At 45.4% G+C, this 14861-nt stretch overlaps 1 protein-coding gene across 1 annotated transcript in view; it reads right to left on the bottom strand.

The window, feature by feature from the left end:
• The window catches only part of bcam (basal cell adhesion molecule (Lutheran blood group)), a 56565-nt gene extending 49960 nt beyond the window's left edge, over positions 1–6605 (bottom strand). Inside the window, 1 exon segment of the mRNA XM_048261141.1 lies at positions 6284–6605. Within this exon segment, the coding sequence (XP_048117098.1) occupies positions 6284–6350 (67 nt within the window). The 5' untranslated portion in view covers positions 6351–6605.
• Between the last annotated feature and the right edge of the window lie 8256 nt (positions 6606–14861).

The raw sequence follows: 14861 nt of genomic DNA, 5'->3' as shown, positions 1-14861 counted from the left end.
TCGCTGGCCCTGCTAAATGGATCAGCAGCACTTAACCTGCTCTCCCACAAGAGCTTTTTGAATTTTCAATTTCAATTCCCCCCATGCACCTCCCCATGGTCCCCGCTTTCAAGGCTAACATCCACCACTGTAGAAAACACACACACACACACACACACACACACACACACACACACACACACACACAAACATACAACATACATACAGACACACACACACACACCCATTACAAACTAACAACCCCTCGCCCCCTAACACACTCTTTCTTCTTTCTTTACTCATCTCCCCTTCATCTCCTCTCCAGAGTAGGTCGACAACCAAGCGAGGTACTGACACAATAGGCATCTCCACACACACACACACACACACACACACACACACACGCACGCACTCCTGTGCCCTCTTCCCTGTTCCAGTAGGCTTCCTGTCTGCCAGTAGCTGGATGGCACTAATGACAGGCCACAGCCTTGAGGCAGCAGCAGCAGCAGCCTTGGTTGGGAGAAATCAAAGGCTGCCAGCTCCCTCGCTGTCTATATCTGCCTCCTTTCCTGCCCTTTGTACTGACGCTTGGCTGCTGCTTAAAAAAAAAAAGCAAAGGGGGTTGTAGAGTCACGTTGGATGGCCCTTAATAACAGTGCAGCACAGACTACCATGAGACAGGGAGAACAGAGCAGGAGAGGTTAAGGCTACAGAAGGCCAGGACACAGAGGACCAAAAACAGGCTTTTATTTCACAGGTGATCAAAACCTCATCAGAGGAAGCAGTGAATTATGGGTGGGAGTGGTAGCACACTGGCCCAGATGAAGCTTTTCCCCCCACCCCACCCCCATAGCAACAGCACTCCTGAGTGGCGTGGTGTACAAAGCCAGCAAGGCTCTTCTTCTCCAAAAAGCTTTTTTTTCTGCCACATCATCAATGCGGCAACATGCACAAAGGAGCCGGCCAGTAAACAGAGCTCAGGAAGAACAGTAAATCACCATAAACATCAATGGACTGCAGCTAGCACTCCCAACAGAGCTACGCTAACGCTACCTACAAAGACAGGCTGGGACCAAGGGGGTTATAGAGAGAGAAAGAGAGAGAGGGAAAGAGAGAAAGACAGACAGAGAGAAAGCGAGAGAAAGAGAGAGAGAGAAAGACGGAGAGAGAGAGAGAATGGTCCTGTGTTTTAAGTATTACTGTGTAGTCTCCTAAAATGCTAGGTGTGTGTATGTGCGTATGAGTGTGTGTGTAATATTACATAAGTATCAGCTTGCCTAATCTTTTTAACCTGGCTTTGAAGATATTAGGATGAAGAGGTTTGGCCTGTCATGGGAAGAGGGTTCATTCCCCCTGGGGATGTCATATCAAACGCTTCATCAAACGCGCCCGGAGACCAGAGCAGCGAGCAAAGCCATCTCACGCTCCCGCAGTCATGCCTGCACTAACCCACTGCCACAACCCCTATGTAAGACGTCATCTTAAGTCAAGTCACACAGAAAAACTTAGTCTGTAGCAGTCTCTCTCTCTCTCTCTCTCTCTCTCTCTCTCTCTCTCTCTCACTCACTCTCTCTCTCTCTGATCTGGGAACAGTAGTTGGGTAAACGGGAGAGATTCGAAATAAGACATGACGTGCACGCGGATCCATTCTCGTGGTCAGCCTGCTACTTTGATCCCCAAAGGTCGCCTGGCTTTACAAGGTGCTTCAGTGGAGGGGCGGTTGGGGTTAGGGGGGTCACCAACAACCTAAGGGAGCCCAACTCTCTCGGACGGTCATGAGGAGTTCATCTTTTCTCCTACATTCTATACATGGGCAGCTGTGACCCTATGTGGCGATTGATATGTGAACACGGAGGTTCGTAAACGGCGGGGAGGACAAAAGCAGAGAGCCTCCACCCACCTCCTCCCACCTCCTCCCACCTCCTCCCACCTCCACCCACCTCCTCCCACCTCCACCCACCTCCTCCCACCTCCTCCCACCTCCACCCACCTCCACCCACCTCCATCCACCTCCACCCACCTCCACCCACCTCCACCATGTCCTCCCACCTCCACCCACCTCCACCCACCTCCACCCACGTCCTCTCCTCTGGGGCTTTAGATAAGGACAGAGGCGGAAGAAAAAAACATGCAGTGGGGCTGTGGCCGAACCTCTTGGCCATGGTGTGTTAAAAGTCACTGACCGCTGGCCGCTAAACCACGGAAATGTGGCCCTTCCATAATGAAGGCCTTGGGCAAGTATGCTGGCATGCCACAGTGTGCAAGAGGATTAGCACTGGAGTGTTGTGTTTGAGGGTTGTTTTGGGGTGGGGGTGGGTTTGGCAAAGGCTATATGTGAGTGTGAGTCTGTGTGTGTGTGTGTGTGTGTGTGTGTGTGTGTGTGTGTGTGTGTGTGTGTGGTATGGTGGGAGACAGGGGGAGAGGACGAGATGCAACCTGTCCACAGTGAAATGCCTCTCATTCCTGGATGCCTCTCTCAGTCTCAGCCCCCTGTTTAAGGAGCGTGAATCAAACCACTAATAACAGAGCAGGCTTCTCCGGCACAAGCTGTCCCAGCTGCGGTGGCTGACCAGCTGAACCCAACTAAAAACAAGCCACACTCTAACCGCTTCCCTCAACGCCGACAGCCAAATTAGCACCTATGGCCGCTCTGTTCCACAATGTGTCAAGTGGAAGCGGTTTACATAGAGATAGAGAGAGAGAGGGAGGGAGAGAGAGAGAGAGAGAGATAGAGAGAGAGAGGGAGAGAGAGATAGAGAGAGAGGGAGAGAGAGAGAGAAAGAGAGAGAGAGAGAGAGAGTGATAGAGAAACAGTCAGAGAAAGACAGAGCGTACAAGTGTGCTGTGGTGTGTCAGTTTATTTTGACAGATAGTTACATAATTGCTGCAAAATTTAATGCATAGTGCTTATCTGTATTTATGACTGAATTTATGTAGACCTTTGTGTGTGTGTGTGTGTGTGTGTGTTTAAACTCTATTATTTAACCGATGCGCTTAAACCTGGAAGAAAGCGCCCTAGAACGCCTGTCTTTTATCAGTGGCTCTGAGGAAAATGAGCATAGCAGGTTTTCATGTGTGAGTGCTTAATGCCATAGTAATTACCCGTGGCCATAGGGGGTGTCTGTTTGATGGGGCCGCCGATGGGGCGGAGAAATTAAAGTGAGGAAATGACCACAGGAATTAGGAGTCCCCTCACCTCCCCACTTCGACTGCCCGGACACGGAAAAAAAGGGGGGAGGCTTGAGGCTACTGACCGCCACCCTAAACTCAGCTGACAGGCTGTCTGAACGATTCTCCCCACCGCCTTTTGGTCCCATGACCTTAGGTCCACCCATAGCCTGCCACACACACACACACACACACAGAGAGAGTAACAAATGCATCCACTGGCCACACACTCACGCACAAACACAAGTGTACAAACACAGGTGCACATTAATTCCAACCCTCCCCCAATATACACACATACTTTACCACACACACACACACAAACGCACACAGAGACATTGGATGACCCCAACTCAAACACATTAATTTAGGAGATCCGAAGGCAGCCATCAGGCAGTAATGTGTTTTGTGTGTTTTTTTTTTTTTTTTGCTTTACATAGAAAAGATGGCAGTCATGTTCACTCAGCTCTATCATCCTCTCAAGTCATGCGAGGGACTTTTCCCCAGCATGCTGGCCGACACCCAACAAAAGGAGCAGGCATGACTGACAGCCCCGCACCTGATCGCTCGGCCTGATTCCGCCGTGAGTGCAACACCGCCACTGGTAAGCTTAATGCCCAATCAAAAGCTTTCAATTTACAGGCCGCTTTTATCTGCGGCAGACAGGACAAATTGCAGCAGACCATAACCGTGGCGTGGAGCTGTCTCTGATTCCCTCAGGGCTATAAGCGTGCGGGCGTGGAGCAGTGAGGCAATCACACACACACGCACACACACACACACACACACACACACACACACACATGCACACACACACACACACACACACTCTCAAGCAAATTGGCACCTGTCCATGCATAAAACAGCAAGGCATTAAGTGGCACCTCCAAAGAGTAACTGTAGATCAATTTTAATTTATGCTGCTACCCAGAACAGGGTGGACGTGGAATGAAGGTGTGAAAAAGGACGCTTGAAGGTGTGAAAAAGCACTTCCTTCCTGTTGATGCTTGAGAGAGTTCCGTGACCAGACTCGCTCGGAATGCCAGGCCCTTGAAAGCGTAGCCGGGTCCTGGGCCTGGAAGAGGTCAGGGGGGGCGCAGGTCACATGACACGCAGGGCATGCTACGCGCTTTCCGAGCGCTCTCCCACTGCCATGCACCACATAACACACCGTCCCACCCCCCAACTCCCACCACACACAGGGGACAGAGTGTGTGCGTGCATTTGTGTGAATGCTTGTGATGCTTGTGTGTGTGTGTGTGTGTGTGTGTGTGTGTGTGTGTGTAGTGGCCGGTGCATTGGGAATGCATGTAACAGTCTCCCATGGAGACCCACAAAAATACTATTCTTGGGACATACCACTGAGTGGGAAAAAGAAAGATAGAAACAGAAAAAAAGAAAGAGAGGAAGGAAGAAAGAAAGAAAGAAAGAAAGAGAGGAAGAGAGAGAGAAAGAGAAACAGAGAGAGAGAAAGGCTTAGGGGCTGCAAACTCAGATCTGCTTTGAAAATCACAGGGGAGTAGAGAGGGAGAGAGAGAGAGAGAGAGGGAAGAAGGGAGAGAGAGAGAGAGAGAGAGAAAGAGCCCAGAGGCCACACTATTCAGGCTTTCCACCAGGGGATGCTTGTTTTTGCTCGGGCAGGAGTATCATGCAGGGCTGTGGGCTGCTCTGGCTGGAGCTAAGAGCCACTGAAGGTACCTCCCTCACCACAAAGCTCACTACCCCAGCGCACACACACACACATACAATGGAGAAAACAACAGCACTTATCAAATAGAGGAGGAAAATAAGAAAGAAGAAAAAAAGAGAAAGAGCCAGGTGGAGACACAGAAATATAAAGAGAGAGTGCACGCGAGAGAGAGAGAAAGAGAGGGAGGGAGGGACAAATCAGCAGGTGGAGGGATGTGTGGAGGGGGTGGGTGAAGGGTGAAGAAAAGCAGGGGGTAGTGGGTCAGGGCAGAGTGAGATAAGGAGATGATAGAGAGATGAGGCGGAGGTAAAGAGAAAAATAGACCCTGCTGTGAGACAGATATGGAGGAGGGGCTCTCCTCAGAGGTATGGCCAGGTAAGCTACAAGGGCCGGCGGGGGGGGGGGGGGGGGTGGAACAGATAGAGGAGGGAGGGAGAGAGTGAAAAAAGGTATTGAAGGCGCGCTGGTGGAAATTAAACTCAAAGTCATATATAAGAGACACCACAATAAAGAAATAGATAGCTAGAAGACATAAAACAAAACAATGGCCTACAGTTTCACACTATTACTCATCTTTGGGTCAGGAATAATTGAGTTTTGTTGTTTACTGACATGGTATGTTCTGTTTTTTTGTATTTAAAATATTTCATTTTTAAAATTTATTATTATTAAAATGTATATATTTAAAATATTATATATTTTTTTTGTATTTAAAATATTTCATTATTAAGCTTCCCTAGATATGAATTACTACAAAGACGCCCGGTAGTCGGCTGCTATGTGACGCACCCTATGCTCCGGGCAGATCAAAGAGGGTGGCTGTCCGAGGACAGACGCAGCAGCGCTTTGAGACTGCCGCACCGCCCGCATTGCCGCCCGATCTGAGCGCACTGAAGTGTACAGCCGGAGGTTCCGTCTGCACCACAAAGAGCTGAGGGCGCTTTGGCTTCACCCCTCAACCATCACAGAACAAGTAGACACCCTTGGTTTTCGGAGAACAATGCACCACAGTGGTTCCGCGGCACAGCAGAACAACTTTGGGGCTGAATCGTTTTTGTTGCGTCCTCTCTTCGTTAGACTACATGAACGCCCGAGCAAGCCCCGTAATATCTACTGCTGTAACGTAGGGTAGGCTACTTGACACCTGTTATTTTTTTTATCTACTACAGTTAATAACTACAGCGACTGGGTAGTGGTTGCTACTTCAAAATTCAACTGAACATGCGCTCAGAAAGTAATACTGTCCAAACCTAATTATAGAAAAAGTACAAAAAGTCATTCATTTCGGCTCATTGTGACCTCAAAAAACATGTCCGAAAAGAAAGCACGAAGTCACAAACATAATCCCCATGCCCGTCAGAGATGGCTGAGGTGGGCAACACAGAGCGAATGAACAGTCAGAAGTTTCTTTGAAAAACGGGTTCGGAAGGTAAAAAAACAACTTACCTTGCAGTCCCAGAAGCAGCAAGGTGCACAGCAAAGAAGTGCGTCCCGACATAAACGTCCCGTCCATAGTTCTTCTAACTTTGCAGATTTCTCACGCTTTCCAGCAACGCTGTTTACAGCTCTTTCTTCAGTTCTAATGAACACGACGTTTCAGTTGCACAAAGCCCGGTGGAGTCTTCCTCACCCTCTGTCTCTTCTTTCTGCCTCACTCACTGAAACATTCACCCTCTCTCTCGCTCTCGCTCTCTCTCTCTCTCTCTCTCTCTCTCCCAGTCTCTCAGCGAGAAATCTGATGCGGGTGGCAGTGTCTTGGTTGATATATTTGCACAAAAGGTGACCCCCCCCCCCCCTCCCTCTTCCCTCTAGTTGCTTGGGAAGCGTTGCTTGACTAATCTCATATGTCCTGGACTAGCCGGAGGACTTCAAAAATATTGGAAAAGACCAAAGCTTCCGTTGTTAACAAAGCAAAATAATATGTTATTCATTTGTATTCATCCAGTTAGTTAGTCAAGCTAAATTGGTGTTACAGCGTGTGTAAAATATGCTATAATAAGTAGGCTACAGCAAGGTGCACAGACAATGATTTTATCTTTCTATTTGATTTGATGATTTATATTTCTGTAAGCTATTTTTGTGACTAAAATAAAAATTACCTGATGCCTATAGGCTTACACGTGTATAGCCTAACTATTACTCATCTGATTTCATCTGAATGGCTACTGATCAGAAAAATAATGATTGAACCCACAGGCTTTATCCCTCTGAATGATGTGATAAGTTACATTTGCTTGTACAAATCTTCAGAGCAAGGAGGACAGAGGAGTTCCCTTGTCACCATGCCTTGTGACAGCCCAGTGCAGCCTGCCCCTGCCCCCTTTGGCTGGTTCACAGTACTGCAGCAGTGCCGTCTGGATGGACCGTCAGTCACTAATGGTGTCCCTGGGACCAGTTGCTCTCTCAAAAGACCCATTCCTGAGATAGCTGGAGCAAAACAGCTGTCAGATTTTTTTTTTTTCTATGGTCAAACAGACGCTGAGCCAGCGAGGGACTTTTTTTAAGAAGGAGCAACATGTAGGCGAGAGAGAGAGAGAGAAAGAGAGGCGTACACACACACATACACACACACAGGGGAGAGAGAGAGAGAGAGAGAGAGAGAGAGAGAAATCAGTCAGCAGGGATCAGAGGGGAGGGGAGGACACAGCTTTCTGAAGCAGCCCTCTGTGCTCCTTTGCGAGGAAGAGCCTGCCTTGCCATTGGCATTATGGCCGAAGCGTGATGCACAGCTGGGCGAGCCATTCCCCATGCGGCGCTCCCCACTATTCCCGGAGTATGACTGCATGAGGGCACAGGCCTGCATCGAGTGGATTGGATAGATCTGAAACATTAGACACACAACGACGTATAAGGTCAACGTGTAGTAATAGAGTCTTCCCATACTGATGACGTAACCTGGTGCCTAGTGTGTGTGCTTGGTGGTGGTCAGGAATCTACACTTCCACATAGAACAGCCACATAGAACTGTCCACATTGGGCAGCCGTGGCCCACTGGTTAGCACTCTGGACTTTGTGACAAAATGTTGATATGACATATTTTTGCAAACAAGATGCAACAGTAATCTGAGCGCTGCTTAAGGGGGGGCTCCTTATCACCCTGAGCAACGGCATGCAACTGCGACTTCACAAAATATTAGTCAAATGAAACTCTCAATAATAACATACAAACATAAGGAGTTTCAAGAGATGAAAAGCTTTGGCATGCATGGTAAACATTAATCTTGCAGGTGTAGCAGGGCGGAGGTAGATGTTCGTATGTAAATAGTCGACTACGCCGCCTGCGAGGGTTAGGCCCTCCCAGGAGCTAATTTAGAAACCTTTTGGTCAGTTTAGACCCCATTGGGCACACAGGTTCCTAACACTTGAGACTGGAGACATGGTTCTACAAAGATAATAATTATAATTTCTTGACACATAACACATACACAACATGGACTGCACTTCAACAAACAAACAGACATCCAACCACAGGACACAATTCACATGGTACACACAGGGACCAGCCGCACTCAGATATTGCACAAGGCCCTATAGGCCTAGAGTTACCATAACCTAGACAAGGAGCAGGGCTGTGGGCTTACCACGGCAGCAAGAGGCTGACAGAAAGGGGAAGAGTCTGGGCACAGCACACCAAATGTGAAAACACACAAGACACATGATGCACAGCAACTAAAAGGACACTACCACCTGGAGATCAGCCTGCCACCGCTTTGACCCAACAGCTCCTGTCCTGCCTGCAGAGAGAGAGAGAGAGAGAGAGAGAGAGAGAGAGAGAGAGAGAGAGAGAGAGAGAGAGAGAGAGGGAAACAGGTCACTTTGGTTGGTGACAAGCACAATGTAGACATACACACAATAAACAAACATTGGGACAAGGACTAATGCTGCCAATCACTTGCCCCCAACAGTAAAATCAAAGGACTACAAACACTACACAACACACTCTGGAGGAATAATAAGTAAGTAAGTAATGATGTAGCCTACTGGCAGAGTGTAAAAACATATACCGGCATTGAGCCATTCAAGAGTTAGGGCCTACAATGTTATGAAGAGAGGTGAGGGCCTACAATGTTATGAAGAGAGGTGAGGGCCTATAATATTTTGAGAAGAGAGGTGTAATTTAATTCAATGTTAAACTGAAATATTAATTGCCTTTTGCCAAACCGCAGACTTCAATTTCAATAACACTAGTTGAAGGTAGTTAGGAGGCATCATGTGCACAAGCCTGTGAGCTGTAAATGTAGACTACTATGAGGGGTCAGGTTTTAAGGCCTACGAACTAAATTGCAATATCAACCTCTTCATATTTGTCACCTTCTCAAGATGAATATAAATTGTGTCTAAGTTGTGCCTACTGTTTGGATTTGCTTCATGAATAGCAAGTGCATGTGATGTGAATGCATACAGTAGCCCAGTGTTTTTCAACCACTGTGCCGGGGCACACTAGTGTGCCGTGAGAGATCATCAGATGTGCCGCCGAAAATTACCCAAATGTCACTCACTGGTCCAGAAAAGCAACTGTTGCATCAAAGAATTTATAACCACATGCTCTTATTGATTGTATGATTGCACTATTTGTGGTATGCAGGCATTGTACAACGGGGGCCCCATATCCAGTATTCACAGAATCATCACATATCCAGTTCATAACAACAATTAAATTAGATATAGTCACCTACAAATGAAACAGAGGGCGCTTGTTTTATTGAGCAGGTCTTGCATAGAAGCCATAATAAGGCCATATCTGTGTATTATTTGAAATTTTAGGCTATGGTATGTTTATTTTTTCTTCACACAGGATGTTAGTGTGCCGTGGGACATTTTAAGTGTCAAAAGTGTGCCGTGGCACAAAAAAGGTTGAAAAACACTACAGTAGACTATAGCAGGGGTTCCCAAACTTTTCAACCAGCGACCCCCAAAATAACCGTGCCAGAGACTCCCGACCCCCACTATCCCTGGATGTGGGGGTCGGGATAAATAAAAATGCGCTGACCGCCATACGCACTAGGCTTATCCAAACACGGGCTTAACGACAACACAAAAGAACAGAGCAGCATGTTATGATTTTACATATAGAAATGTACTATATGATAAAAGCAGAATAACTTAAACTTAAGTTATAACTTTAACTTAACTTAAAAATAATATCCATGTAACATGAGTGCACATTATTGCTGTCTTGCAAACTTAACTTGGAAACATTACTTTAATTTCGATTTTAACAGAAGAATATCTCAGTCAGGGTAATATCCACAAACTGTTGTAAACATATGTACATTGTTGCTGTGCAAATTTACATTTTGCCAACTATGTTTCAGCGTTAATCTCATCTAATGAGATGGATCTTGTGGTATCTTGTGGAACACAGCAAGTCCATTCTTGGTTTAATTGTGGAGGCGGCCACCACGGAGATCATCCTCCACATTTAGATCACGATCTGTATTTGTTTTAATATATGTCAGTGCAGAGAAAGTCTTTTCGCACAGGTATGTGGAGCCAAACGGCGTCAGTACGTCCATCGCAGCCTTGAATGGCTGTGGATATTCCCTCTCGACTGAAATCCAAAACTCAGCAAGCGTCTTGGAATTAAAATCTGTCTTTAAAGTGCGGTCAAGTGACAGCTCTTTTATTTTTCCCAAATTTATTTGATTTATGGAAATAATTTCGCGACCCACCCCTCGGCGTCCCGCGACCCCCACTTTGGGAACCCATAGCCTATAGTATGCATTGGTCACAGTGGTGCTAGTTTGGGATTGCTGGGTGTTGTGATGATGTATCTGTGGAGAGGTGGTGTGTGTGTGTGTGTATGGGGGGGGATGTTAGGGGGTGATCATAGTATACCCACTACAGCACACTAGACTACACCATTGCACTCACAGTAACCTCAGGCTGCTTCAGGGGAACTCACTGCACCTCTAGTTAGTTCACTGTAAGTCTCTCTGTATAGCAGCTTCAGCTAAATGATGAATAATGTCATAATGTTCTGGTTAGAGTGCTAACCGCTAACTGCTGCAGGGGCCCGATAAACAGATAAGACCAGAGAGAGCCTGAATGATCAATATTAAATACTCTCTAATCGGGCTGACCAGCTAGACAAATAAAAATCAATAGTGGTTTAAGGGAATTACAAATAGCATGAATTGTAGCCCACAATAATGAAATAGGTATAGATGAAACTGTCAGGTGAGAGGTTTATGTTGTTAGACTTTGTTTTGTTCTTGTGATCTTTAATTTATCGTTTTGTCTTGTACATTTTGTATATTACCACTTCAATCCAGTGTATATTATTCAACTGATAACTGTATCGTGGACTTGCCTTTGTATTTCCTACAAGTCAACTAACAATACTTCCTATGGCTTTGAGAGCAACTGGGTCATTGGCAGTAATAAAGCATTTTGGTCCTCAGCTGTCATCTTGCCTCTTGTAAGTGAGTGCTCCACGCCAGGCTGTTCTTTGACAGAAGAGGCAGTTCAAATGGAGATGGAGTGAAGGGAACAGAGACCAGATGAGAGGTATCTGTGTAGTCTGCTTCCGTGTGATCAGAACATGCTGCCCCAGGGAGAGATATGCATGAGAAGTGGGAGAAGGGACAGAAGGACTGGAGTGTGTGTCTAAGTGTGTGTGTAAGTGTGTGTGTGTGTGTGTGTGAAAGAAAAGAGAGAGAGGAAGAGGGAGAGAGAGAGAGGCATTACAAATATAAAGACTAAAAGCAAATGTAGTTTCTCCATTGAGACCGTGCTGTTGCATTTCATGTAAGAGCAGTGACTGTTTTTGTGTCAGATTTTCAGTCAGTCACACATATTCCTTTGAAAGCGGACTCATTTTCAGCCAATTTCACATCCACCTCCATCAGAGGCAACATAAGAGGCATTTCTGTAATTATTATTTTACCCCCCAAACCCCACCCCCACCCAACTCTGCCACTCTCCCACTCTCCCACACCCACCTCTATGCATGGTCCCGGCACAGGGTAATGGAAAATTACTCTAGAACCCACCCAGACAATGAGATCCAAAATGACTAATTTTTGTGTTTTTTCCCACTTTGGCATCAAATATGTACCTCATAAAATATCTCAATTATCATCTTTTCAATTGCTTTTCACATACCCAGGCCAGGGGTAGATGGAGGAGGGTGGTAGCAAATTGTTCAAAGGTTTAGTACACTGAGCGAGAGTAAGCAAATTGACCATGGGACAAAAAATGGTGGTGTTTAAAAATAATCATATGTTTTAATTTATGTTAACGCTCTGGGGGGAAAAAAACAATTACCACATTTAAATTCAGCAGTGAGGCCCAGTGGCCTAGTTATCTATATGGATGCAAAACACATTTCCGTGGGAATGGATAATAAAATGTTTTCTATTCTATTTGTACTTTGTACCTTGTCCACCTCGACTAATACAGTACACATGGCTTTTACTGTCTACATTGTTTTGTGCTGTTCATATTGTTTATAACTAACTGTTAGTAACTCAGGGCCTAAATTTCACTGCGGGATTGCGGGTATTGCGCATAATTTGTTCAAGTTCCGCAACTCTAGCCATCATAATGCGAGAAATTACCGCATACACTTTTACAGCCTGTCTGATGACGTTTATCTAATCATGAAGTGGCGTGAATGCGGTGCTATTGACCGGACGGATCAACTACCGAATTGAATTGAACATAGCCTCATGCAGATGCAGACACACACGCGAGCAGAGAGAGAGAGAGAGAGAGAGAGAGAGAGAACCCCTTTGCGCTTACGCAATAGGCTACACAACCATGGCAAACGTTTACATCTGGAAAGAGCTCCTTGGTAACTATCCTGCTAGCTCAGGTCACGTCAACACTTGATCCCAGAAAGATTGTCTTCGACTTGTTAGTTTTTTGAACATTTATTTTATCTAATAAAGACACCTTCAAGCAACTTAACCAAAACTGAACAAGTGAGGCTCATTTAAAATCCATTCAAAGGGAATTCAAATGCATTCTCTTAAAACCGTGCCAGGGGAATCTTTTTTTTTTACTGTTGATATATTTCTTTTTTTAACTCCACCTGTCATGTGCACAGCAACATGTTATGTTATCTGCAGTTGCTCACGTGGTTTTGAGGAAACTGAAGAAATAGGTGGTGCAGTGTGTGAGATAAGAATGTGTCTGTGTACATTCCTGCATACTCCGCTGTGCATCCCAGAAAGATTGTCTTCGACTTGTTAGTTTTTTAAACATTTATTTTATCTAATGACACAGAAAACATAATTAATTGCATCCACATATCCTTATGCACTATGCACAACTTTTATTCACTATTCACATAGTCTAAAACCGTCAGACTGAAGGGAGGCTAATTACTCTCACGTATATCTTAAAGTGACAGGCACTCAATTACACCTACTCATCACCAATGTGCACTCAATTAGACCTACACACCACATTAAGATATGCCTAAATGTAATAGTTTAAACATCAATATAAAGCATTCAAATGACTAAATATGTTTAGCTACTAGTAATTACTAGTAAAATACTATTATTAACTAAATACACTCTATATGAATTTAAAAATATATGAAATAGAAACATATCACATAAGCCATCATTTTCAGTCTGTGTTTGTGTGTGTGGAGAGAGTCAAGCAGAATCTAGGATGGCCACTGTTGTGAATGATCCCACTACAGTATATTCAATATTACTGATGACGTCAAGGAGGTAGCACATTTTTTAAAAAGTATCGAAGAAGTATCGAAATCGCAAATCACAATTCTTGACTTGGTATCAGAATCACCCCCACCCCCCCCCCCAAATGAGTAAATCCCCCCTACATGAATAACCTAAGTTATTCATGTAGGGGGGATTTAGCCACTTTAATTTAGTTAGCTCGGAGAACTAAGAGCTTCAGTACTGGTAATGATGGCATGTCATCATTAAGTATATGTCTATAAACTTTTCGTCATAGGAACATGTATACATAATATACACTCTTGGACAGTGTAGGGAAATGAAGAGGAGCATTGTGGGAAGGGTTAATGTGTGTTTTGTCTAGTGATACGCTTTGCATAAAAGAGCCCGCAGCGCCAGCAGGACACGTGGGCAGGCACGCTGACATGTCCCCCGCCGCTGCGCTCGTGCCAACCGAAGATGGAGTCACACAAAAGGCCCTGTGATTGGCCCCTGCCCACAGCTGTCCCCCAGCCTGCGGAGATGGACCAGAGGAATGAGCTGTCCAACGGGGCTATGAGTCGACTTGAGTCCTGACCAACCCTCGGGTCATAGTTCACGATGACAACCGTGTGGGGTTTAAGAAGCCATTCCACATGGTCATTAGGGACCAATGGCCGAGTGGGCTGAGGTCAGTTCGGGAGCGGTTCACATGAAAATGCACGGACAAATGAATTACAAGGAACTTGCTGATATTCTACAAATTGCATAATACAGCAGGCTTGTGAAAATATGCAAGGAAGGTGAAAATGTATTTGTTCTTTTTTTGGAGAGGATCAGAAGCATACAGCTGGATATGGTGCAGTGTGATATGACATTACTTGGGCACTCCACTCAAGGCAAAATGGTTTGACATTCTGGCTGAAATCCAGGCAGGCAGCCAACCAACTCTGACTTCAAAACATGCAAATATGTGTCCCTGCTTCAGCTGAAGGATAATTGATGGAAAAAACATCTCAACTGTGGCAAGACCAGCCAAAACAAGATAAAGAGTAACAAAGAATGAGAAATGTTTCTTGAAAGAAAAAAAATAATACAATAGAATGAGACATGAAAAGAAAATAACAAGACATAAAGACTTCTGTTCTGTTCTTTCTGCCTTCCTGGGGCAGAGAAAGGCATAAATCATATCAGGACTGATAATGTTCCAGCCCAAAAAATGAATTATGGTCGATGATTCAGCAGTCTTGCCGGCTGCTGCTACAGTCTCTTAAAAGGCTAATGAATTAACCATTCTGCACAGTGGGCCATCATGTGCCTGAGCTCAAGGAAGGGGAAAAAACGTGTCTGACGGCCACAAAAACACCTTCAAGCAACTTAACCAA

Source organism: Alosa alosa, chromosome 13, assembly GCF_017589495.1.
Source record: "Alosa alosa isolate M-15738 ecotype Scorff River chromosome 13, AALO_Geno_1.1, whole genome shotgun sequence".
Classification (NCBI taxonomy): Eukaryota; Metazoa; Chordata; class Actinopteri; order Clupeiformes; family Clupeidae; genus Alosa; species Alosa alosa.
This window is presented reverse-complemented; position numbering and strand designations above follow the sequence as displayed.